The following is a 27841-nucleotide window of genomic DNA, read 5'->3' as shown; positions in this document are numbered from 1 at the left end:
CAAGTGGCCAACAGGTTTACACAGTTCATGAGAGAAAAAAGCAGAACCTCGTAGTCTGTAGCCTTTTCATATATCTATTAAAATCAAAGGTTTACAGACATGTAAGTAAGAGAAACTACATTGCCATGCTTGGGATGATGTCAAATGTTTATTGTCTCATGTTCAATGGTATATGCCAAAATGTGTTTACATTCTATATGACCAAAAGTATGTGGACACCCCTTTTATTTATTGAGTTTGGGTGTATTAGCCATCATCATTGCTAATAGGTTTTTAAATTGCACAAAGTAAGGTTCATTAAGATATTGGTCTGAAGGAACTTCAGTAGTCTGCACAATACTCTCATCTCAACCCATTGAACACTTTTGTAATTCATTAGAATATCGTTTACCATTCCTTTTAACCAAATAGCCAAAAATTCTTACTGTCACAATCTTGTGGAAAGGCTGTTAAGGCCGAAATTTCAGATTAATGCTTTTTTTTTTTAATGAATGTCCAACAACCTCATGGTCGTGTGTGTATACATACTTTTGGCTATACAGTGTATAAACCCATTCTGTCTATTATGGTAGCTGCTGTGCTGTTGATTCATTTTATTTCCATCAACTGCTTTATCCTGGTCAAGGTCCCGGTAGGTCCATCTCAACCAATCTCGTCTGTGTAGATCACCTGATGCTGGTTTCTGGTATGTAAAAATGCTGGCGATTGTCCCAACACAGACTTTGTGATTTACAGCCTCCTCCGTAAAACCCCAGTCTGACATGATTACATATTTTTCTGCAAGCAATCCAGCTGATGCCTCTCATACTGGCTTTAATATGATAGATCATGATGAGTCGGGCATCATGCCCCTTTGTGTTTTTTAAGCAGAGTAGATTTAATACTCCTGCCCCCTAGTGGACATACTGTTAAATGAACAAGAGGGTCACTTGCATTGTATTTTGCGTTGATGACATTTAGCAGACGCAAGCAAGTTCAGACCAAATACAATCCAAGCAACTGAAGGTTTGTTCAGGGGGCCAACCGTGATAACATGGAAATGGGGCTCCAATCAGCAACCTTCCAATCAAGAAACCAATAACTTAAACTACTTAACAATAATGTAAAGCCCTGGTGTAGAAAAAAAATAGCTGAATCTCTTTTCTTCAGAAACATGAATGCATCTCAATAAATCACAAATAAACATAATACCGGATTGTTCTTAAAAATGGTTACATTCACACTGCAGGTGCTGCAAATCAACTGTTACTACCACAGAACTTTATTTTCACACTAATAAGCCAAAAAAAAGTCCCGTCTTAGTTCTTCCACAAAAATCACTACCGAGTTGCATTACAACGTGTCTGCTGTTGGCAGTGTTGTGCCCTTAAACAATGCAGCTTCCATCTTCCTCATTTCTCTGTGGGATCATGGCTGTGAGGAATGTAAAAATGACAGATTCTAACTGTGCACAGTGAGTGTATAATCTACCAACGAAGCTCTGTCCTTATTCAGCAGATCTGCTCCCCATTAGCTAGCAGCAGTCTAAAAAGTTCTCCGACTAAAATCTTTGAAGGGTCTAAATGAATTTCTGTGTTTGGTTGAGTTTGCCTTGTTTGGAAGGGGTCGGCAGGACCTGCTCTCACTGAAACACAAAAACATGATCGTTAATGGATAAAATAGTAATTCCACCAATGTTAATCTATCCATCTGAATATATTCAGAGTTATTTTTACTAGCTGTTTTACTCTGGACAGGATGGAAGTGAATACTTCTGAGTCATCTGGAAACAGTAAAGGCTGGACAGGATGCCAATCCACTGCAGGGTTACACACACACGTATCTCTTTACTTACTTACATCTAAGCACAATTTAGAGCAGCCAATCCTCCTCCTGCATGTTTTTTTTTTTTTTGCATTACTATGAGTGTCATCAATTCATCTGCACACTTAAAATCAATTAGTCTGTTTATGTATCCATCCATCCACCCATCCATCCATCCAACAACTCCTAAAATTACAAAAACACAATTTAATTGTTTTGTAAAATTGTAACTATAATAATAATAAGAAGAAGAACCATGCTGCACATCTTGAGAGGTCTGTGGATGTAGATTTGATCTTTGTTTCCATTTACTGTCTGGTAGGTGTTTGTATGTCCCCCTAAATACATGTTCCCCTGTTTAATACATCCCCCTTTATAACATTCTAGTAGGTAAATTAACAACCCTAAAACTACCCCAGGTGTAAATAAATAAATTGATGAGCAAGTTATACACTTAGATGGACTGATGTCCTGTGCAGGGTGTGCTCTCTGCACCCATTATTTCCAGGTAGGATGGTAAATAAAGATGAATGAATTATAATTATTGTTATTTATCATTAACGACGTTGTGCTTTATAAGTACAGGTACTTACCGTATTGCTTAGCTTTGCCCCAGCATTCCAGCTGCATGATTGGCTGATCGACCTGTCAGTCACTGTAACAGCTAATTGATTGGCTTATTAAGCTGCGCCTTGGAGGCGGTCCTGCAGTTGGTTAAACACAGATTCTGTACAGCTCCCAGAGTCAGTGGGCAAACACAGATCCCTCTTAAGGCACCCGGTGCCCAAACCCGTCGTGGGACGGAGCCAGTGTTTGCTGTGTCAGGTGGGTGTCAAAGGGGCCACTTTATCTCCCACCCGTCTCACTCCATATAATGGAGTGGGTCCTGCAAAAAAAAAAAGGAAAAAGATAAACGTCCTTCTACTGGTGTATGGTCCTACTGGTATAGGACATTTTATTGATATTTGTACCTGTTTCTCTAGTTGACTAATTTGGGACCATCATTATTATATTATTATATCTACTTTGTGTGTTGTGTTGCTTTGCTATTTTCTATCCTCTTTCTTTTTTTCTTTTTTATCAAGTGGCTCTTGCTGCTTGACAGGACACCATTGTAAATAAAAATGAGTTCTTAATGACTTACCTGGTTAAATTAAAGGTTAAATAAAAAAAAATAAAACAATATAAAAATGAAGCTGCAGGGACGTTTATCATCAATGAAACTATGTATTAAGTATGTTGGTAGATAGTAAAGGTGTGTCTCACCTAGTGCTGGACAGGAGGAGAGGGAGCACATGCTGGGGAGGACAGAGGAAGAGCAGGAGGAGGTGCTGGAGGTGCAGGAGATGAAGGATCACACAGTGGAGATGGAGAACGAGAGCATGGTTTCTCCTGAAACGACCAAACACAAAAGCTGTGAACTGTCTAGCTGAATCATTACACACACATCAGTCAAAACAAAAGCCAAGAGGCTAAATGTAGGTGATGCCTGGATATTTTAACAGGAAAAATCATCCAAAGTAATGCAACCAAATCTACACAGAAATGAAATATCAGGAAGTCGATAATTATGGCAAGTTATTATACTAAGATGTTCTTATGCTCTAATCATTCTTATACTGAAGTGATTTTTTTCTATGAATAAATTTACTCTGATTAATGGTAAGATTTTTTTTGTGTTTAATTAAACCAATAACACACAAGTCTGGTTTTCTGTCTACTGTGCAAATACACTAACAGTTTACTAGTGTACCTGAGTGGGGCTTTTACGTTGATTGGGGGTGAATGTGTGGGGGAAGGCAGAAGATGGTGAACGGGTTTCTCTGGACGAGTTCCTGCTGTCCACTCCGTTCCCATCAGCGGACCTGGGAGACACTGCAGCTGGTGATACGCTCTTCTACCAGGATAATAAACAAGAAACAGCTTATTCATCATAAACCACAAATCAAACACATGAATCATACAATGATTATTATTTGCCAAATACTAGCCATTAGAGAGAACCGACAGACAGACATCTGTTCATCTGTCCGTCGGTCTATCTGTCCGTCCGTCTATCTACCTGTCCGTCTGTCTGTCCGTCTAACTATCTATCTGTCCGTCCATCCATCTGTCCATCTGTCTGTTAGTCCATCCATCTGTCTATCTATCTGTCCATCTATCTGTCTGTCTATCTACTGTCCGTCTGTATGGCCATCTGTCTGTCCATCTGTCTGTTTAGTCCGTCCATCTGTCTGTTAGTCCGTCCATCTGTCTGTCTGTCCATCTGTCTGTCCATCTGTCTGTTTAGTCCGTCCATCTGTCTGTTAGTCCGTCCATCTGTCTGTCTGTCCATCTGTCTGTCCGTCTGTCTATCTATCTGTCCATCTATCTGTCTGTCTATCTACTGTCCGTCTGTCTGTCCATCTGTCTGTCAGTCTGTTTGTCCGTCTGTCCATCTGTCTGTCTACCTGTTTGTCTGTCTGTCCATCCATCCATCTATCTGTCCGTCCATCTGCCTGTCAGACTGTCCGTTCGTCTGTCTGTCCGTCTGTTTGTCCATCCATCCATCCGTCTGTCTGTCAATCTGCATGTCAGTCCAACCGTCTGTCAGTCTGTCCATCAATCTGTGTACCTGTCTGTCTATCTGTCTGTCCGTCTATCTGTTCGTCCATCCATCTGTCTGTCTGTCTGTTCGTCCATCCGTCGGACAGACAGATAGACGGACAGACAGACAGATCCCCACAATCATGTTCCTTCTTAGATACATATTTATATAAATACATTGCATATATATTTTTAAGAACATCTGGAAATCTGGAAATTACAAACTACTTGCAGCTATTCAGAAGCTGCTCAGATATTTCCTTCCTGACTGAGGCTTCAAATATAGCCACAAAGATGCTGTAAGGACAAGACCACAGAGGGAGATGAAGGAGCGGAATAATTAGGTCGTACCTCTTTAGTGCTGTCCCGTTTCAGACTGTCCTCATTTTTCTCCACCTCGCTGTCCTAGAGGAAGATCCAAAATGTCAAAATAATCTGTTCTTTCAGCAGCACATTTTTGGATATAAGACATCTGAACACTCCAAAATCTGTTTTATTTCTGACCTACTAGTATTAAATGTATGCATAAATGTATGGATGTGTGCCTTCTATTTACATTTTCTAACAATTAACATTATTAAGAACAACCTAATTAAGTCAATATGAGATTAGTAAAAGGCACATGATGGTATATTCTCCTAGTGGTTACAATGATAAAGCTATACAGCATTTCTTTTTTTCTTTATGGCATCATAACACAGTTGGTGGAACTTTGAAATCATATCTATAACATAATATGAGATAAAGTGGAAAACGTTAGCCCTACTGTTTTTTTTTCTACATATGATACACCAGGTTTTATGAGCATTTTGTCCAACAGAAGTGTTTTGTCTACTGGGCCAGTGGTGCCCTCTTCCTGCTGTTAGACTCAATGACTTTACACATAGTTAAGAACATTTAAGAATAAATGCTATATTTTCAAAAAAAAAAAAAAAAGACAAACGTCATGATGTTTTTAACACAGAAACAAACCGTGCCAGCATGTATCTGAGGCATCTGAGACCAGTAGGGGTGGGCTTTGAGGACTTTGAGCCAATTATTATTCAGTTTTCACTACACCCAATCAAACAAAAGGGTAAAAGTGGTTATTTAGAGCAGTCAGAAGTTTATTTTGAGCAGTTTAGTTGGTGTGGTGTTGCCAGGCAGAATGTACATTTAGCTTTATAATTATTTATGACTTTAAGAGTGATAGCACTTATTCAAGACTAAGCACTTGCACTTTGGTTTTAACATAAAACACTTTAGTTATTGTAGCTTAATACAGTACAATGATTTCTTTAATTTGCCAGGTTGCTGCTGGAATGAAAAAAGCTTTTTCTGTTACCATAATCAAATCATGAATAATTATAAATCAGCGTAAATGCTGTAAATTAGAGCTATCTGATATGATGTGGTGTTCGTCTGGTACGCTGCCCCACTGCAGGCATTAAAGGAAGTGAAAGAGTGTAATACCCGGGGTGTGTGAACGCTGGATTTTCCATCTGCACTACTTCTTTTGCTGTCTGGTCCTGAATCAGGTTGACATGCTAAAGACAGAGGCAACCTCTGGCCCATCGACTGGCTAATCACTGCTGAGTCTGCAAAACTCTATCAAACACAGTAAATACACAAATTAACTACAGCAAAAACAGTGAAACAGTGCATTTCACCTACAGTAACGGTCAGAAGTGTAAACAGACTAGTAAGGGACTTGTATTTCATGACATTTAAATTATGGCTGAAACTCTAAAACTAAAATGTGCCAAATCAAAAAAGAGCCACAAAATCTACACCAACTTAAATTACTCATTATGTGATGTAAAAAGATCTATAATGTAATTTACTTTAGGCACTTTCTAATGTAATTAGAATGAATTCTAATTACTCATTCATACTATGGCCACATACAGAGGGCTGGGTTTATTGCATAAAAGTGATCTGTCTGTCTGTCTGTCTGTCTGTCTGTCTGTCATATTGAATCATTTTTAAAAAAAATCAACAATATACATAATCTAAAATTCATGAACAGTTCATCACAATCATTAACTGCCACAGCAAACCGTGTCCCTTACATGCATTTGACCTCAGCTGTAAACTAGTACTAGACAGACAATGAATAAATTAATAAATAAATAGGCAATATAACCAGCCTAATGTCAGCACAAACACTAAAGTAGTGCAAACACCATTAGCCCCAAATACTGATGGTCCCTTTGGAAGTGTAAATGGTTCCACAAGCCATTACATTCATGTATGAAACAGAAAATCAATATAATACGACAGCTATAAATTTACAATGGCAGTTCATAACCAAACCACCTTTAATGAACGTCGTTTTTCACATACAGTACAACCATGTTAGATTATTATTACAGCTGTTATTGTCTAAAACTAGTATTAATTGATATTATGTCATTAGATATTATTAATATATTAGTTAACTATAGTAAACCTGGAGGTCATAAAGTGACATAATAATGATGGTTGATACTCACCCTGTTCAGTGATCCATCTAAAAAAATTTTAAAAAAAAAGTGTCAGCTTTAAATCAAATGGTTATTTTTGTCAAAAGTATATACAGCAACAGTAGGCAACATGTAAGTTGATATTTGTATTGCATATTAACCATATTTTCAGGTTAAATCTACTCTTTAGGAGAGTCTGTAATGTTAGTGTTTATATGGCTAAAAGTTCTAGCTCAACGCAGCATGGATATGGCTATGATTGTCTTTTGTACTAATTGAACACACAGCATACTTTTTAACATATTTTGCACAGAAACTTCAGTACAAGTGCAAACTTGCTTACTTGTAAAACCTGATTTAGTCCTCATAAATACTGACAGTGAAAATACTGTGTTGAAGCTGAAGTTCTTTAAAGTTCTCTAAACTTAAATCTGACTGCGTGGATAAATTGCTTATTGCACCACAATGCAGGACGTGTCCCTCTTCTGGTCATGCCTAAATCTCCAGATGACACAGAGTATATGTCTGTGGCTTTAAAACATTATTCTAAACAGAATAGACACCTGGGAAATTCATCTGACATCTTAACTGGAGAACTGTTTCGGACACAAATGTGAAATTTTTGGTATGCCATGAGGAGGCCATGAAGGACTAAAGTCTGACTTTATTGCATAAAAATAATTTGTACCTCTAGGATCCACAGGTTCCAGGTGATTGATGTCATCTTTAGGCAGCAGTTGTGGTGGAAAAGAAAAAGTTCCTGGGAGGGCCATGAGACCCGCCCCTACTCCGAGAGACAAGCCTGATGGATGTGGAGTAAGCGGGAATCCTGATGCATGATGGGAAAGGTGCTGGAGTTGCTGTTGCTGCAGGCCACAAACCCCAAACAACAGAATACAAAAAGATTTTCTTCATGACATTCAGTTCAATCAGGTCAATCTGCTCATATGGTCAGTCAAAGCTTGATATGAATGGTCAGGCTGTATAATTGTGCTGGTTGATGAAAAGCAGGTGACTCACCCCTATTATGGCATTTAGGTCAGCCATGCTCACATGTTTAGATCTCTCAACCGCCTGAGCCACCTGGTGCTGATGCTGCAAAAATATAAAATAAGGTATTTGTGAGGATGGACAAACTCATGCCTGCACCCTTGCCTTATTAAATTATTATATGGACACTTGGATTAACACATGACAGCCAACGATGGGCATGACTCGCACCCTTTGTTTGTTGGTAGGGATCATATTCAACCAGGTTGCATGTGGGTGGCACATGTACACATTATTAGAAGATGCTGTGGTTCAGGTTCCTGTTCAGTGGGACTGACAGGCAAAAAGAAGCAACACTTACTTTTACTGGGACTAATAGGCAAAGCAAAGGAGGCAAGGCGTCTGTGTCTATCTGTCAGTAAGAACACACCTTACTCACTGAGACTGACAGGCAAAAGGGAACAAACCTACTTTACTCAGACTAAAAGATAGAGCGGTCACATATTTTTTAGGACTGACAGGAAAAGACACCACACTATCATTTTTACTGACAGTCCAAAAGGCCCTGGCTTCTCCACTGAGACAGAATAAAACAGACCACTTTTAGTTGGAACTAATAAAAAATAAAACACACCTCCTATATTTTACTAAGACTGACAGGCAGGCAGATCATACCAACTTGCTTGGGACTGGGGCAGAAAAAGGAAAAGGCCACCCACTTACACTGGGACTGGTAGACAAGATGCCACACTGGGCCACCTTCCATTATTGGAACTTATAGAAAAGGAGGCCACATCTCGTTTAATAGGACTGTCAGGCAAAAGAGCCAAATCCCGTTTAACAGGGACTGAGACTAGAACTGAAAGTCAAAGAGGCCAAAACTTTGTCAGTGGCACTCTGGGTTTGGATCACAGTGGTGCTGTCGCCCAGCAGTGATTGGCGTCCTGTCCGGGGTATTCATGCCTCACACCTAGTGTTTTCTATTGAAACACACCCACTGGACTCTGACCAGGATAAAGCAGTTGATGCAATTAAATTTAAAGAATCAATAAACTGACACACACTAGAACTGAGAGGCAAAGAGGTAACACCTCTCTCACTGGGACTGTCAGGTAAAAAAAAAAAGGCCACGCCCATTTTATTAAGACTGACAGGTAGAAAGGCAAAACTTATTTCACTGGGATTGTCAGACAGAGAGACCAAAGCTCTTTCATTGGGACAGACAAGCACAAGCTTCGCCTCCTTTACTGAAACCTTAAGTACAAATGACAGGCAGAGATGCGCTGACATTTACTGACTCCATTAATTTAGCTTGTATTATTTCTAGATTTGTTTTCCTAACATATTCAGAAAAGTCAACTAAATAAAATTTGCTAATCTTTGTATCATTAATTAACACAAACCCACTCCAGTAATGGAGTCTACTGTGTAAACAGATCATTTCAATAAACCCTGTTTACTTCATTTAATTTAGCCTAACAGGCACATTTCCTCCCGTCACTCATTTAGGTTATTATGGCTAGAAAATCCCCACATGCTGTAATGCTGCGTATGCTTGGTTTTAAAAAGCTGTATAAAATATTGATAGGTGAGAAGGGTGGTAGGTGGTGTTGGTTCAGAGTGTGTTGTCTGTTGTAAATAATTAATATCTAAATAGCAGTAAGAGGAGATGAGGCGTTCCGCTGAAATAACACTTTTATGTCCGGCGGTGAAAGGTTGTATGTGGGGGCATTAATTTCGTTCACACACCTCTTGGGACAGAAGCGGGATGATCTGAGTGCATATTGCGCTGAGCCGTTTTACGATCTCCGCCTGGAACACACACAAACACACACATACACACACACAAACACACACTCCTCAAAGAAAATGTCCTATCAAGCAGCAGGGAACTTATTAAAATGATCAAGGGCAGGCAAAACTGTAACCTTCAGTCTGTGTTTCTGTTACACAGTGTGACATGTATTATCCCAAAGATGGTACCTTTTGAACACCAACACGTCTAAGTTTAGAAAGATCTTTGCTACCCCCGAGCGGTAACTTATCACTCTCGTTTAACCCTGTTTACTGCCACATGAGATTTTTTCTTTCCCAAACATTTAGCCACAAAAACTTCAGCTGTAAAAAATAGCTATGTATATGTGCATGTATACAAACACTTAGTGGGGTTAGAATACATAGAATTAAGAAGGTAATCTGAATTAGCCTACACTGTACATATTTGTTTGTGTCTATGTTTGTCAGGTTATTGTTTATTAACAAGATATAGATTCATTTGTTATATCCAAACATCACTGCATTGCCTGTGTTAGATCTCTTTTAATTTTTTATATAGTTCCCAAACAAGAACTGCCTCTCCTATAGCTTTTCAGGTCATGATACAGATATAAATCTCAGAATGAGTGTATAATTAAAAAACTGTTAATAAAGTTAATGAGTTAAAACATTAAATATCTTGTCTTTGCACTGTTTATGGTTAAATATACATGAAATGGAATTTACAAATAACTGTTCTCTGTTTTTATTACAATTAAGCATTTCACAGACCATTCCAACTCTTTTTACAAATTAAAAATTCTTACCTGCTTCTGCATCTCAATATTCAGCCCATATGACATTTCATAGTACTACAACAAAATAAAAAGGCACAAATATAGTTAATATAAACAGGCATTGTGAAAATATGCTTAAATGCTTTCTCATTCTCTTACTTATAGTTAGTGTACTGTGGGGTGTATTTTAAGGTCTAAATATTTACTTAATCAATAACATTTGAATCAATAAATTGGTAATTTACATTAGCTTAAATGGAAATGCTTAATGAGTCGATGCATGGAAAAAGCTATTAATAACCTGTCATGCTGTATGCTGCTGAACAAGTTTACATTATACATCTACATTACATTTACGACATAGCAGAGGCTTTATCCAAAATGCCTTACAATTGTGACCAAATACAAGCAATTCAGGGTTGGGGGCTTTGCTCAGGGGTCCAACAGTGGTTACTTGGTAGTGGTGGGGCTCAGCAACATTCTGATCACTGGTCCATTTCTGTAGCCACTAAGATACCACTGCTCTTAAACTGGTTTTATGGGTGGTTTATTAAGACTATGACAGTTACTTGCATGCCGGTTGTTTCTTGTACAGCGCTCTCAGTTTGTGTGTGTGTGTGTGTGTGTGTGTGTGGCCACTGTAAATCAGTTATGCCATATTAGTAGGAGAAGATTTATTCCACCACACTTTCAAGAGGATAAATTGTTGTTTATGACTATACATTTAATAAATGCTCAATAATTGGTGCATGTGTGGAGCATACCAACAGTAGCTTATTGCTTTACAAGCAAATTAGTTTTTCAGGGAGATGGGAGAACTGTCCATATATCACTTTGCAACAGTTTTGTCTTAACATAATTGGGCAAAATAAATTCCACATGTGGAAAAGCTTTGAAACTACAGTAATTCTGGGTACCTAAGAACAGGGGCATTAAACATCAAATGATACAATAAAGCAAAAGTGAGACTGTAAAGCTACAACATGGCTTGGAATATTAAACTAAATCTACAGTAAAAATATAATATAAAATATTGATAAAACTCAAGTGTAATTATTATTATTATTATTATTAATTTTATCATCTCTAGATACAGCACTAAAGATTAACACCAGAAACTATGCAATATTCTGCAGAAACAGAATTGGCTTGTTTGTTTGTTAGGATTTTAATGTCATGTTTTACACTAGAATGGGTTTAATTATTTACAAATGAAAGCTGTGCAGGTCTACCACAGGCACTGTTCTGTGTAAAGAAAAGCCTACAGTTTCAGAAATGACTCTCAGTTGGTTATTGACTTCCTCTTTAAACTACATTTAGTAGTCATTTGTAACAGTGGATCACTCACCATGATGTAATGCCTGTGCATCTCCGTCTTTTCTGTGGCCAGTTTTTCACATTCCATCTTCAGGCTGATAGAGGACAGGTACAATATTAGATCTTACTGCGTGCTGTACCAGGCATATGTAAAATATTGGTCAAAAGCATTTAATCACCTGACCATATTCAATTGGATATTCAAAGGGATATTCAATTTCAAAAACAAATAGTATTAAAATAGAGAGACCGCTGGGTGACCTTTTCGACTATAGCAGCAGCCACTCTTCTAAGAGGGCTTCACATAAGACTTTAAAGTATGTCTGTGGGAATTTGGGACCATTCAGTCAAAAGAGCATTTGTATGGCTGGGCACTGATATCCTCAGTTCATGTTCCAGTGCATTGCTGTGCAGACCACTGGAGTATTTTTTCCCTTCTTGTCTTTATAGAGCTTGATTTACACACAGGCGAACAGTCATGCTGGAACACTAAAACTTTTGCTGCATGTAATTTTCTTTATATAATTGATTTATTAGACCTGTTAGCAACCGCTGTGGCTACAAAACATGAATTTAATAATTATAAGGGGTGTTCCATTACTTTTGTCCATATAGTGTACCTTATATGTACTTATACACTTAAGAAAAAAGGTTCTTTATAATTATTTTATAATTATTCTCAAAGACATTTAGTTGGTGAATGGTGTTCTATCATGACTGCACCAGTATAGGGTCATCAGCTAATAGATGAGCTATAATAATAAAGCTTTTCCTAATCATATAGATCTTATGGTGTTAGGTGATTCTATGCTAACCAGAAGCACTGTTGCTCATTTAGGCTGTCTGTAACCTAAGCAACTGGTGCTGATATAGACAAGATGGCTATATGACTGTAATACAGATGATGTGGTAAACCCTGTCCATCATTTAGTGCTCTTAATAACAGTTAGGATCTGAACTCATGGTATTGTGGAAATGTGGCTTTTTGTCTGGGACTGAAAAAAAAACATCACGGTGACTTGACTTTATGGTACTCGCACAACAGCACAGGATATGAATTTAGAACTTGTGAGCTGATACGGTAACATGATTCGTTTTAATTTTTTAGGTAATGCAGGTACACAATATGGTCGAGAGTATGAGAACACCCATCCTGTTTATTGAGTTCAGGTGTTTCAACCACATGCATTGCTAAAAGGTGTATAAAATGAATGAAAACTACTGAAAACAGATTATATGCTTTCATTTTTGTGGAAATATTTCGTGGAAGCAAGACCCATAAGATAATGATCTTATAAGATAATAATCAGGACAGAGTCAGGACGCCAGCAGTGATAGGCCAGTCCCTTTTAGTTTCAATGTAGAGCTTACCTGTGGTACTGGGCCTGGAAGAGCTGGAACTCCTCTTTTATGTGGTCCAATGTTTCCAACACTGTAAACTTTATGCCTGCATGTCCTGGCACCAATGGAGCCTGAAAGATACAGAGACAACAGGAATAGATGCATTACGGTTAAATACCTGATGGGGTGACTTAATTTAGCACATGAACAATAAAGGTCATTGGGTTTGTTCCTCAACTCAAGTGAAAGTTTTTTTGAATTTGTCTCTTAGCACAAAGCAGGAAATCTTGCTTTTTGAACTATTAACACAAGCCTTTGGTGTGCTGAGGTCTAGAGCAAAACAACACTGCACAACAACTGGAAAAAACTAGAAAAAGGGCATTACATTATATAGTGCCTGCAAATGTATACAAAAAAGGACAAAATCTTCATCTATAGTATGTGTACCCCACGTTTAATTATTGAGATTAGGTTTTTTAGCCACACTTTTTGTAGCAGCAAAATAAAATCTTATATAAAATAAATTACACACCAAAACATTTGATGAGTCAAAATATGAGGGACTCAGTATATGACAACTTATGCACAGTTTAAAAAACTCTGTTGGTGTTGGTGAATATCAGCACAATACATATTCATTGAGAGGTTGGTCAAGTAGTCCTACCTCAAGCGCACAAGTTCACCATGTGCAGTAACCACATTCACTGGATTGGTGTAAAGCACAGAAACATTGGGCTGTAGAGCAGTGATACTATTTTCTAAAGTGATTACTCATATTGGCAGTATGACAGAAGGACACAATCTAAAGTGTTGTGCCATGGAGTTGTTTTGATGGTTTAGGCTTAAACTCTAAGTCTAATTAAAGAAAAATCTTAGGGACTGAATGCTACAAATAAAACTCAATGCCAATTGTAAGAGCCCAACATCACTTATTTGTAAAGCAGCATGAAAGCAAAAACCCACAGATGTGTTTTTAAAGCTGATGAACAGCCTTTCCATAAGAATGGATGTTGTGAATATGAATGTTCTAAAGGCAATTTCATATTAATGTCCATAATTTACACAGCATATTTCATACAGTGTTTATTGACATGCTGGGTGGCCTATTTTTGTCCGTATGGTTATATCGACTTCTCCGCGCTTGCCAAGATTCTTGTCTGTACAGGACAAAATCCCTTCCACACATAAATAGAGCTCTATTCTGTTCGATACACAGTGCAAAAATCTAAGCTTATGAAACCAGCCTGAACAGTAAATGCTTTGTTTTTGTATAAACACATTGGCATCCGCAGGCCTACAATCTCATCCACTAAAACACTATGAAGGCGTATAAAGGAGCTTAGGAGAGCCATAATGAGTAGCAGTTGACATCCAGCATTCTTTAAAAAAAGTACTAATGGCTGAATACTGAATACACTGTTGTAAATCTATTCATAAATTAAGATTTTGTACACGTATAAAACAAATACTTGTGTCTACTTCACTTATATGACACATCTACAGTACATATCATGGCGGTCTTGAGATTTCAAAGAATCCAGCAAATATGCTTTTCCTAGATTTATTTATTAGGATTTTAACGTCATGTTTTACACACTTTGGTTTCATTCATTGCAGGACGGGTAGTTACTGGTTACAGAAGATTCATTAGTTTAAGTCTTAGTGTCAAACACAGTCATGGACAATTTTGTATCTCCAATTCACCTCACTTGCATGTCTTTGGACTGTTGGTGGAAACCGACGCTCCTGAAGGAAACCCACACAGACACGAAGAGAACATGCAAACTCCACACAGAAAGGATCCGGACCTGGGAATCAAACCCAGGACCTTCTTGCTGTGAGGCGACAGTGCTACCCACCAAGCCACCGTGCTTGCCCTATAGTCAAGATATAACTTGGAGGCAATTTAATTAGTTTTAGATTCCAATTCCATCTGTGCAAACACCTGTCCTTAAGTACAAAAACAGACTACTAGTCTGTGTTCCAAATGCTCATTTAAGAAAGGCTAAATCAGGCCAAAAATAAGCTTTTAAAAGACCCTTCTAAAATCCAACCCTGATCATGTCTTAATATATAATTTAATAAAATGAAATACATATTCTAAATACTTACTTACTGTTCAGCCCTGTAGATCATTACCCTTTACCCTCATATTTCAGCCCATCGTTCATGTGTTATGTAAACTAATATGCGAGCGAGAACTGCTGCGGGCGCATATCTGTTTCCTATTGAGCAAAGAAAAGCCAATCTAACATGACGTTCTGTCTTGCTGTGCTAGGTAACCTTTAATACAAAGATCCAGTGTGTACATAATCCTGATCAAATAAAGAGTAATGGGAGGGAAGGGTGAATAGTTTAAGCTGGGAGCAGCTGTGCAGGCGGTAGAAATACAGCTGCTGTGAAACAAGAGGTCATTACACACAGGCTAGAGACAGTATGACAAAGCACTGCATTATCAGGCTGCCTGCTGCACACACCAGCGTCCTGCAGGAATACTGCCATCTATCTCGACGTTTTACTGTGTCAGGGAGAATAGTGAGGGACGAAAGAGAGACGAGAGAGAGAGAGAGGGGAAAGAGAGAGAGAGAGAGACTGGGGAAATCACAGGGCCTTGAATAACTGTGGGCGCTGCTGAAATATTCAGCACATGGGCCATAGACGCAGCAGCAGATCTACAGGACTGTGTTTACACAATGCTCCAGAATTATTGGCATCCTTGGTAAAATGGGTAAAAACCGTCTTGGCGGTTAAACAGAGAACTCTTTATATAAAATAAAGGTTTCGAGAAAACTAGGTGACACATTTATTGACAGCCCTAGAAATGGTGAACATTTTACAGAGAGGAAAGAACCTAAAAGCTTTTATACTACACAGCTCCACTCTATTAAAGAATGTGGACACACCTCCTAATAATTACGTTCAGGTGCTTCAGCCACAGCCATTGCTGACAGGTATATATAAGTAATTATATATAATAAATTATACGCTTTGAATGGCCTTTCCTCTTCCAGCATGACTGTGCCCCTGTGCTAAAAGTGAAGTCTACAAAGACATGGTATGAAATGTTTTGTGTGGAGGAACTGGCCTTAACATCAATGAACATCTGTGCTTAAGTGTTACAGTGACAGTAACAGTCTGGCTGGCTTTCTTATTCAACATCAGTGCCTGACCTCACGAATGCACTTTTGACTAAAAGCGAACTCATTTTCAAAGACACAGAAGAGTCAGAAGAGTTATCGCCGCAAGCAGAGGGAGGAGACTTCTTATTAATGCCTAAGTTTAACGAAAGGCCCAATGTTACAGTCCAGTGCCTCATGTGGAGTTGAGGAGTAGGATGGTGATGGAAAGGTGGTGGGAGTATATATAGGATGTTGAAAGCAATGAAGGATCAAATGTGGTCCTTTCTTATCCCCAAATTGCACTACTTTATAATGTAAATAAAGCTGCTAATAGAGTGGGTGCCTCACAGCAGGATGGGTCCTCAGAACCAGGGTTCAATCCTTGCCTTCGATCCCTGTCTGTGAGGAGTTTCCATTAACCTTTCCACGTCTGTGTGGGTGTACTCTGAGTAATTATTTTTTCCCACCTGAGAAGGGTGGACTCGCTGCTGTAAAGCTCTAACTGAATCAGGGTTGGATTTTATTTATTTGTTGAAGAAATAAATGGCAAGCAATCGTTCAAGAGGAGGAGATGACTAGCTAAAAGATGGATGAACAAGCCATTAGGAAGCCTAAAGACACAAACGGAAGATTGGATATTCTGGAGAAACACTATCCACATTGTCACCAGGAGTCTGGATCAACTTGATTATACTAGTACTACTACTACTACTAATAATAATAATAACAATAATAATAATAACAATGTTATAATAACATATTTTCTGGCTCACTGACAAAATTTCTAATTTCATGATTTATTTATTAATATATATTATATATTATATATATATATATATATATATATATATAATATATATTATATATATATGGTATTGTGACGCACAGCTTGAATTGTCTCAGTGGTTTTATATATATAAAATCTACTGAATAAGGAATGTTTCTTATTCACACGGTTTTTCTACAGATTTTATTTTCATTATTACTAGCTGCCTATTACAGCTGGTCAGGGTCACAGTGGATCTAGCACCAGGATCAGGACTGACTTTAAAAAGGTACCTATTTCTGATATAGAACACCTCCAACATCTCTCTACCTATGATAGTATGGACATACTATGGATATAAAGTACTGTGGCTTTCTCTTGACTCTCGTCACGTGAGCTGAGCTCGGTCTAATTGAATTCCCTCTAGTGTCTTTAATCTACAGGATAGTCAATTCAGCACTGGCTGTTAGAAAGGAAAGAGGTAATAGAGATGAGGTCATGGTCATTAAGAACAAGCCACTTGATAATCAGGGTTAATTTGTACAGTAAAAGCTGAGACCTTTACACACAATGTGTATCATTGATCTTCACTTTGACAGACAAGGCAGAGGAAAGAAAACCTAATAATAAGGTGTGAGGTGCCTTGTTTATTTATCAGCGTATTCCTGATCCTGGTACTAGATCCACTCTGACCAGCTTTAATACGCAGCTAGTAATAATGAAAATAAAATCCATTTTAATAGAATGGGAACTGGGCACAGCTGGTAGAGTTGGTGCCAAACAGCAATATTGATCCAACGGACCTGGGTTCAATCCTGGCCTCTGATCAATCTGTAAAGAGTTTGGCATTTTTCTTTATTTCCTTTCTGTTTTCTCTCACCTATCAAAACATGAAGAAGATAAACTGGCTCCTTTAACCTGCTGTATGTGAGAACATTAGTGTCACCTGCAATAAATTGGCTCCCTTTTTCCCTTGCGCCCAGTGTTTTTGTGTACCAACCCAATGCAACCCTGTCCACAATAAAGTGCTTAATAAAAACAACACCACTTTTTTTTCCTTGATAGCTGGCTGACTCAAGCATGGAATTAACAAGGAGCATACTAATGCCACAGCTCTGAACAATACTGCAAACCATAAACAATACTGTCTCTCCTTATCTCAGGAAGTATTTACGCATACACACGAGCCACAGTAACACAAACAGACCAGTGTGTACAGCCGAACCGTGCACCTACACAATATTTACAGAGCAACAGCGCTCCCAGATTATAATCTCGCTGTAACAAACACACACACCGTTTGATGTGCCTATCTCTGCAGGCCTGTAATAACATGCCTTCATAAGCAGAGCTTTAGCAGAGTGTGCCTGTGTGCAATATCGTGTTTCCTTCTGAAGGTAATAGAACATGACATTTGTGCTGGAGAATGAAGTGGCCCGGATCCATACGCAGTTATTACAAAACACATATGCACAATAACTCTCTTTTCTCCGTATACACAGAATTTCCTTTTCCTCTTTCATGCATCAGGCTTTCTCTGCTTAGCTCAGTGATAGCGGATGCCCCTTTGGGCACATAAAGCATATTAGCTTTCCATAAAGCAGCTCTCATGCATACACTGACACGGTACAACACACACACTCACACACACACACATGCACAGCTGATGCCTGTGGTTTTAAAATAGGATATCCTACCTGCTCATAGTCATGTGTCCACTTACTTTTGGTTGTATAGTATGCATATTCACTTATAAACCACGATATTAAAACCACTGAAACGTGAAGCAAATAACAAACCATTGATCTCATTAAAGTGACGCCTGAAAGGGGTGGGACATATTAGGAAGCACAAGAGGGCTTACACAATTTTAGGCAGGTGCTTTAAACATTATGGCTGATTGGTGTAAATGGTAATAACAATTGTATTTCTATTTTTGCACTTGTTCAGCACTTTAGAGTATTAACTTGGTGAATGGAACAGTTGTCCAGGTCCAAGGGGAAAATCCATACGATCACCTTATGCTAAGAGGTAATGTGTCCGTACAGTCAGCTGTAACCCAACAACCACTGGCTGTACCACATCTCTCATGCATCATACATAAATGTGTGAGTGTGTGTTGGCCCTCAACTGATTGCCACCCTGCCATGGCATAATGCTGTCTTGTTCTATGAATGCCTCTGGTCACTGTCTGTAAGGGATTTTGGACATATCCATGTGGATTTCCTCCAGGTACTGGTCCTGGCTTCTCTTCTCCAGGTACTCCATATGTGTAAGTGAATGTTAAATATGTACATACTGTATATATATATATATATTGTTTGGTAATAAACTGCCACCCTGTTTAAGGTGTATTTCTGCCTTGTGATTAATGATTTCAGATGTTGTCAGATGCCAGATAATGTGACCCTAATCAGAATATACATAATTATAAGCCTAGTAGCCTAGTGGTTAAGGTACAGGACTAGTAATCAAAAGGTCGCTGGTTCAAGCCCCACCATTGCCAGGTTGTCACTGTTGGGCCCTTGAGCAAGGCCTTTAACCCGCAATTGCTTAGACAGTACACTGTCACAGTACTGTAAGTCACTTTGGATAAAAAAAAAAAAACGCCTGCTAAATGCTGAAAAAGTAAATGAAATGTAAAAATCAAGTCTGTTAGTCATGTTTGAGAACAGCTGAGATGAGGTGTGAAGTAAAGGGTTTTTGGGGGAGTGTCTATAACGTGACTGTCAGTAGAAACGTAAACAGATGCTGTTTTCTCTGTGTTAGGATAAACACTTTCTTAATATTATTTTTAAGATATACTTTATTTTTCAAATATACATAAACAGTTGTACAGTACAATAAAATTATTTCTTCACACATCCCAGCTTGTTTGGAGATCCTGAATACTTTTTTTAAAGGCCACTGTGAGATAAATCCTGACAAAATATATAACTGTGCAACTGTAGCTCGAATATTGACCCTTGTGCCAACTTTTAACCCTAACCATGACCTTCTTACATTTGCATTTACATTTGTGGCATTTAGCAGACGCTTTTACACAAATTGTCAGTGACAACATTTCAAGCAATTAAAGGTTAAGGGCCTTGCTCAGGGGCCCAACAGTGTTAACTTGGCGAGAATGGGGCTTCTTTAACTAAACATGTTCGAATAAGCTGAACACACATTTCCAAACCCTTCCCCTAAGCACTGAGCTTATAATCTCTTGTATATACTGTAAAGTCTGCCCACAATTTTGACCATAACAGTCGGACTTACCTGCGGTCTGCCGTGCGGATACATGACGCGCGTTTCTCCTGAACTGCGTCCCAAACCTCAAGTGCGCTCCTCACTGGCGCTCACGATCTGTTTTGCGCTAAACAAAACCCGGAGACTGAATCCACCTCCTCGGTAGCAGTATTGCTGAATCGCGATGTTCAGTCTCTCCGCAGCTTGAGCTGTAAAAACATAAACACCGCCGCTGACCCGCAGGCACACTGCCGCCACCCACACCGACTCCGCACTGAGCGATCAGCCGAGCCAAAAGTGCGCACTGGATCTGGATGCTGATGATCGGGAATGTGCGCTACGGTAGATAAAGCGCAGATCGACAGACAGGCAGTCAGAAAGACGTGTGTGTGTGTGTGTGTGTGTGTGTATATATATATGTAGACAGAGAGAACAGCAGGTCAGCAGATGATCCAGTAGGATTCCAAACAGCAAACCCCGGGCTGCATTATTGCGCCACTATGCTTGACATTAACTTGGCGTGGAGCAAAAAGCTGCTTTTAAGGTAGACCTCAGCGGTTGACCACAAATCTGACGACAATACAAACACACCGCGGATAAAACCATCACGCGTCTAAGCAAAGATTTTTACACCCAAATGAAGCAAATTCGTTGAGTAAAAACTCCCTAAATGCGCAGTTTTCATGAGCAGGAAAAGTCAGCCAAACGATGAACCATATACGACCTTAAAATCTGTTTTTATCCCAACCCTACTGTGGCGCTGAGTCTGATTCTGATTGGCTAGACTGACAACAGCGCGGACCAATCAATACGCGCCTGTCCCACGTTGGTCCATGACACAAACTGCCCTCTGAGCCAATTATATGCTTGTATTTAAATGACCGGCTTCTCCCAGTTAAATAGCAAAATGTGGGCGAAGTCCTTTAGGTGCCAACCCAACCTACCTCTAAAGTCTAGTGCCCTGATAAAAGTGACACCTTACATCTTATTTACTCATTCCTTTTTACAAATCACGTAAGTCTGGTCAAGGTCGCAGTGGATCCGATGCGTCAGGCAGCTCACAAGCTCACACATTCATTCACCCACAGCTAGAGAACAGTTTGGAGAAGCCAATCCACCAACTGCATGTATATGGAAGGTGGGAGGAAATCGAATAACCCACAAAAAATATCTCTATATATTTACGCTCAATTACCACAGGCGAGCATCACACCCAAGTCATCAAGACCCATGTTGTTGCGCTCTAAGTGGGCCACTTAGCCATTTTCCACATTTTTGGCATTTCACTGGCCTCAACTGATGAATTTAATTATTTATTGTAGTTCTGTTGACATTCTGTAAGCTCCTTAGCTGTTTGTTTAATCATTCAGTTTCACCAGCCACTTCATTGTGGACCAAGTCATGGTGGGTCTGGCACCACCTGGAAACATTGGTCACAAGGAAAGGATATTCCCTGGACAGGGCGCTCATCCATCTCAGGACAAAACACAATCACATATTTACACTCTCATTTAATCAAAGAAGTTTCACCTTTAAAATAAATGTAAACAAACAAGCAGCTCTATGGAGCAGGGAGCAAATACATATGATGTTTCTATACAGTGAAAATCGCACAAATATTTATCATCAAAAGGCAAGGGAGAAAGCTGACCCATCTGTGCTGCCAACCGTCGCGATGCCCGAACTAATCTGGGAAGACCTTTCACAAAATTGTATACTGTGTCTGTGGTAATTCATGCCCAGTCTATTGTAAGCATGTTTAGTGTGGCTGGGGTCAGGGATCTATTCAGGATACTCAGGTTCCTCTACACCAAACCTGTCAAACCATGTCTTTGGGAACATTGCTTTTGCACCCTTTAGCTATAAGCGTGACTGAAACGCCTGAACTTAGTAAGGAAGAGAGGATTGATTCCACATACTATTGGCCATATAATGTAATTGTTTAGATTTGGGGGTTGGGAATTTGTGTCATCAGCATTTATAACTTCAGATAGGTATTAGGAAGCAACTCCGGGGTGGAAATAGGCCCTTGTTAGCACAATTTGCAAATGCACTCATCTACTTAAATTCTAGTGATAAAGGCCTATATTTGTGTAGGATATCTTTTCTTTTATAACATTCCTTATTATATTGAACCTACTATTATATTTCTTGTATAATTAGAAAGCATTAACATTTCCTTATGCAATTTTAACCTCTCCAGGAGTTTAAGAGGTTACCTGCTGCCCCATATAGTGCATACTATGTTGTTTTTCATAACCCAGCTGAATACTCAGGCGTGCTTGTGCTCCAAGCGTGTGGGCTTAGAGAGGTGCTTACTCAGCTAAGCTAACCTCCTTTCCATGTCTCATCATGGACAAATAACACAACACAGCAAGACCTGGATAATGTGTTTTTCATTACCAGACCATGCATACCAGAATCACAAGTGTGAAGTAGATGACATTGCTGGCCCAAAATCAAGCAGCCTTCCTTAGCGCTTTTGGTTTCAATAAAAGACTGAATAGCTTGTGGGTAATTTGCAAGCTAGTGCAAATAAGATTCAAATGACTGAAAAGAGGAACTGAGCAGTGGTGATTCATTAAGTCAAAGGATTTGTATTTCTAACTAATAAATATAGCTTTCTTTTTTTTTTTTGCAGCACCCAGTGTAAACAGGTGCATAAACGTAAACTTAAAGCCACAAAATCTCCATAGACAAACAGTGACAGTTGTCATACTCATTGACACCTTTCTATCATATCAATTCAGTTCTGTAAGTTTTCATGTTGCTAAATTGCCCTGCAACTAGAAACATTACTGTGTGAACTGAAAATGTCTAGGAGCAACAACAGCTCAGTGGCAAAGCTACACTATGTGGCCAAAAGTATGTAGACACCTGTTCTAATTCAATAATTGAATTCAGGTGTACAAATCAATTCTATAAAATAACATCAAATTTGTGGAAAGAGTTTCCCCAGTGTACAATGTAGGGTAAATATAGGGACACAGTTTATAGTGTTTATTGTGTGGAAAACTCCAGTGGACTGCACTGAGCACTGATCTCAACCCCACAGAATATATTTGGAATTAACTGGATTACTGACTAACAAGTGTACAAGTTTCCACACTCTAAAATCTTGTGAAGTCTTTGAAGAAGAGTGGAGACTGATATAGCTAAATCATCATGGTTTTAAAGTGAGATGTCTAACAAGCTCATGGTCAGGTGACTACAAAAGTACAAACTAAAAACTACTGAAGTTCTGAAGCATGTTGAGTGCCGAGATCACCAGGTACAAGTGGTTATATTGGCATTAAGCACACTGTGACCACTGGACACTCTGGACCAGTGGAAATGCATTTTCTGCATTTATGAATTCAGAATCAAGAATGGCGAAATCTCACAGAGAGCCATAAGCATACAACAAGACAAATACCCCACCACTATTACACTACACTACCACCAGGCACCCCGACCAGACAGCAGTGAGCGCAATTACACAGCGACAATGAATCCCACTGGACCTCCCTCCCTCAGGCACAGCCAGCTGTGAGACTCATGGTTTGGGAATGAGATGTTTAATTAGCACATATTGATGTGATGCTTGGGAAGATCAGCTGTGTATCAGTTGCTATTACTGAGTCTCTGTGCTTAACGTCTTTTAAGAACCAGTGTGTTTGATGAAGTGACAAGTGATATATAAGGATAATCTGTGGGGATGGAGAGCATGGTGAGGCTTAGATAGCGAACGAATGATGGATAGAAGACAGAAAAAAAAAATCAAGTGGAGAAGAGGAAAAAACAGACAAACAGACAGACTGGAGGAGGCAACGGGGATGGGAGGACTGTGACAGGCTGAGGAATGAGAGAATGAAGGACACTGACAGCAGCGCTGCCTCGGAGAGGAGAATGAAATATCATGCAGTCATTGTCACAAAGAACGACTGCATCAACTGTTACAGATGAGTAATAAGGAAAACGAGCAAATCTACAAGTGAAGAGAGTAAAATAACATGAATAGAAAAAAACAATGACAAAACACACAGAAATGGTTTTAATAAAGTGGGTGGACAGAAGACCAACATGTAACACTGTATTTATTTCAAAAAGGAAATGCTGCACGGCTTCAGACATTATATGGCCACTGCTAAATAGTGTATAAGACTGAGTAGCATAAAGGCAGAGAGAACTCTAAACACAATTCAACACATTTGAAAAGAACTGGAACGTCAATTGCAAAACAGGCCCTCTCGTTCAACATTAATGTCTGACCTCACAAATGTTCCCACAGACACACTCCAAAATCTTGTTGAAGACTTTTTCAGAAAAATAAAGGAGGGGTTGAAAGTAACAAAAGGGGGTGGACGACGACTCTATATTAATGCACAAGGTCATAGTCCATATACTTCTGGCCATACTGTATTCCTGAAGCTATTCAAAGCTACATTATGGTTCAATGATGCTAAAATTTGTCATTGATTATGACATAAAGTCAACTGACTTCACCCCAGTTTTCAGAAAACCACTTTAAGAAGTATGTATTGTTATCCTGCAATGTGTGAACATCATCATTATTATTATTTTTATTGAACTTAATGATTTTTTACCAGATGGCTGCCCACAAAATTATTGATCCCCCACTGTACTAAACAGTTGGATGCAGACGTTGTGGATTGAAGGCATTCCTAGACTTAATTCAAATGTAAATCTATCCAGATGTAGAAAACTTACTTTGCCTTGGGGTCCAGATCTGTGCTCCTCAGACTGAACTATGTATTTCTGACGATTGATACAAAAGCTCCTACAGTGGCAGCATGCTATGAATGCCAGCTTTGTAAAAATTTGCTTACAATATTTAGTTTTATTGAGACTGGCTCATAGAGGCGCTCATTAAGCAACTATTCTTGAAGGTCTGTTCCCCAGCATCTGTCTCTGTCAGTGAGTTCTGACTTTTCATTTGACAGTTATTTCTATTTATGTTGTACCTTTGTGACTGATGTCTGTGCAAATCACACATCCACTATTAGGCCTCTTTGTATCTCTGTTGGTTGCCTCACATGGCCTTTCATGTCCACTATAAGAGTTTTTTTTTTATATATTGATATTTATACATGCTGTCAATTATCAGATCAACTTTGTAGAACTTACCTGTGCTGCTATGTTTCCAATCGTGACCTGCCATTGCAGGTGTTGTTGGTGCTGCACAGCTCTAGGGTCCAAGCTTCAAGCTTCAGCTCTGGCTACTGTGAATTAAATTAAAAATGAATGGGGAAATTTTATTCTGAATTATTTTGTTGATAGTCTAATAGTACTCTGGTAGTACTCTGTTAGGAAACCAGAGTATCTGAAGTAAAACCATATGAACAAACAAAGATAGAACATGCAAAACTCCTCACCAGACTAGATGCAAGGCTCAAACCAGTTAGCCAGTTTTCTATGGCTTTTTCCCAAAGCTCCAGCATCACTCATCCTTCAAATATAAAATTCTGTTTCTGATCTGGGTTATTCCTTAAGTTAGCCAGCTAACTCACAATTTCTGCTTTATATTATTATACCACACATGCCAGCCAACTCCAGCCAAGCAGAAACTCAAAGGTGGTGTCCTGTTACAGCGTCTTGTTGAAGGTCAGTAGGCTTTTCAGTACGACCCTGTCTGCTGCCGGCGTTTGTGTGAAAAATGACAGACGCATTTGAAGGTACACTGAAGCTTTTATTTGCAAGGCACCATAAATATTTCCTTCCTGCAGGAACCCATTCATGAATAATTAAAGGCCGGTGGCATTTGGTTTCCCTCATATTCGTTGCCTTGGTGCAAAATTGTCGTGTTGATTTTGTAAACACAACAGACACACACAGCAAGAATCACAAAATGAGATTATGAAACAATTATCTTATCAATTATTTTAAAATTGATAATGTCAAATTATTAATCAGCTGAACAACTGTAGAAATTACAGGAATGACACTGCTGACACATGGGCCTCAGGAGAACATGCCAAACTCTAAACACAGTAACCAGAAACAAGAATTGAAACCAGGTCCTCAGTACACTTAAAATGCACCACCTGTTCAACAAGAAAATTCCTGTTAAACAAGATCATATTATTATGTTATTATGTTATGTATTATGTGTAATTATTATGTTATATATTATGTGTACGTGTGAAAGAGCAGTAATCACACAGTACTATTATAAACCCAGCAGTACCAGAAAATTTAAAGACATGCAGAGCCAGTCATTCTGAAAGCTTCAGTTTGCCAACTGTAAACTTATGTTAAAGCTGAAAAGAAGCACAACGTTTTCTTTTCATTAGATCCTTTACCTTTGTTATCAATCTTTCTAAAATGCCTCTGGCTTGTATAGTTGTTTGCATACAACACATGATTGATTTCTATGATTTTCTTCTAATGACTTTTTCATGAAGATCATGTTTGTGCACCATCATGTCTTTCACCATCATGTCTTTCATATCTTGCGTTGACTTCCACAGCTTCACATAACCGGTGTTTCATGATGAAAATTCAAATATTGGGAAACTGGATGTGATTTGATATTTGGCCACATTCTTTTTCTCCCAGTATAATCTCTTCCCGCTTGTACCATCCCGGCACTGGCTGAGGAGAACTAAAACTATCACGGGCCGCATTTCTGTCACACATATTTTCACCGGTCATTGACAGGGTCTCACAGAGACTTGTATGTTGTATGGAGAGACGTTATTCAACACCCCTCCAAATATTCCATCATTAGCACAGGCACCTTAACAACTCAGACAACAAAGATCACAATTGTACAGTGGTAATGAAGCCCTGTCGTTCTTCCTCCAATAGGAACAGCAAACTGTGCCTGTTCTGACAACGTGGCTATCAACCGCCTGGGATTCAAGCTTGAGATATCAGCAATGTTTCGCTAGATTATTAAACCGCCTCCAATTTGATATCTAATGTGGACCACTAACATCCAACTGGTTTAGACAAAAAGACTGAATACATTTAGCCCCATGAACTAGCTAGCAAATGGGCATTCAATTCAGTTAGATTTTTTTAGGCTTTAAAGAAAGTATCAGTCCTTTAGAATTACTGACAGAACCTTTAACTTTCAGTTTATCACAGGAGTGATGATGCATCACAAAGAGTGACATGATTTACCACAAAGAGAAAAGGTGAAGGCTGGGCATTCTGGAGCTCTGCGATTATCAGAAATCACAATATTATCATTTAATGCAGTTGTGCTGTTTGAACACCAGATGTCGCAATTACCACAATTCACACCTTCACCCACACACAAAGGCTCTGCCAGATGTAGCCACGTTTAAGTAACCCGGATGAGATTTTAACAGGTCATGTCCATGTAATTTTTGCTAATGAGTATAAAGAATTGTACATACTGTGTAAACACAGTCTTAAACAACATGGCCTTCATAAGCACATTAACATCCTTAAGAGAACTTGATGTTGGAGGACAACCGCAGAAGAACTCATGTCTAAAGGCTCAAACTGTGTACTCAATGCTGTCTAAACTGGCAACAACTGATCGTTGTGTACTCATCTGGCATGCACTCATGAACCGAAACATTATGACCTGGCTAATATGCTGTTAAAACAGCTCCAGGACATAAACTCCACTAAACATCCAAATGTACCTGAGGTATCTGGTACCAGGGCGACTGCCTTACAGTAAATGACACAAACGTGCCTGGTTGACCATGTTTT

The 27841-nt window shown here is 39.0% G+C and overlaps 1 protein-coding gene across 2 annotated transcripts; it reads right to left on the bottom strand.

The window, feature by feature from the left end:
• Window positions 1-135: 135 nt before the first annotated feature.
• tle2c (TLE family member 2, transcriptional corepressor c) lies at window positions 136-20736 on the bottom strand. 2 transcript variants are annotated; one of them, XM_062987352.1, is made up of 14 exons: window positions 20180-20736; window positions 13064-13164; window positions 11724-11787; window positions 10406-10450; window positions 9573-9635; window positions 7854-7928; window positions 7522-7699; window positions 6864-6880; window positions 5842-5976; window positions 4741-4794; window positions 3557-3697; window positions 3070-3195; window positions 2397-2689; window positions 136-1624 (listed from the first exon to the last, which is right to left on the bottom strand). In XM_062987352.1, the coding sequence occupies exons 1-12, from the start codon at window positions 20201-20203 to the stop codon at window positions 3070-3072; spliced, it is 1023 nt and encodes a 340-aa protein (XP_062843422.1). In that variant the 5' UTR covers window positions 20204-20736; the 3' UTR covers window positions 136-1624; window positions 2397-2689. The 2 variants fall into 2 exon arrangements, with proteins under 2 accessions (XP_062843422.1, XP_062843421.1); XM_062987351.1 differs by having other exon boundaries at window positions 3557-3700; window positions 20180-20735.
• Between the last annotated feature and the right edge of the window lie 7105 nt (window positions 20737-27841).

The sequence above is a fragment of the Trichomycterus rosablanca genome, chromosome 25 (assembly GCF_030014385.1).
Source record: "Trichomycterus rosablanca isolate fTriRos1 chromosome 25, fTriRos1.hap1, whole genome shotgun sequence".
In the NCBI taxonomy this organism is placed as follows: domain Eukaryota; kingdom Metazoa; phylum Chordata; class Actinopteri; order Siluriformes; family Trichomycteridae; genus Trichomycterus; species Trichomycterus rosablanca.
This window is presented reverse-complemented; position numbering and strand designations above follow the sequence as displayed.

What these genes read in the sequence shown, in the direction of transcription:
- tle2c (XM_062987351.1), bottom strand. Translation starts at nt 20,203, where the DNA reads ATGTATCCGCACGGCAGACCGCAG. An exon ending in ACCTAAATGCCATAATAGGG is followed by an intron (nt 7,700 to 7,853) that starts GTGAGTCACCTG and finishes TGTGGCCTGCAG; the next exon opens with CAACAGCAACTCCAGCACCT. An exon ending in AACGTAAAAGCCCCACTCAG is followed by an intron (nt 3,196 to 3,556) that starts GTACACTAGTAA and finishes TGGTCGTTTCAG; the next exon opens with GAGAAACCATGCTCTCGTTC.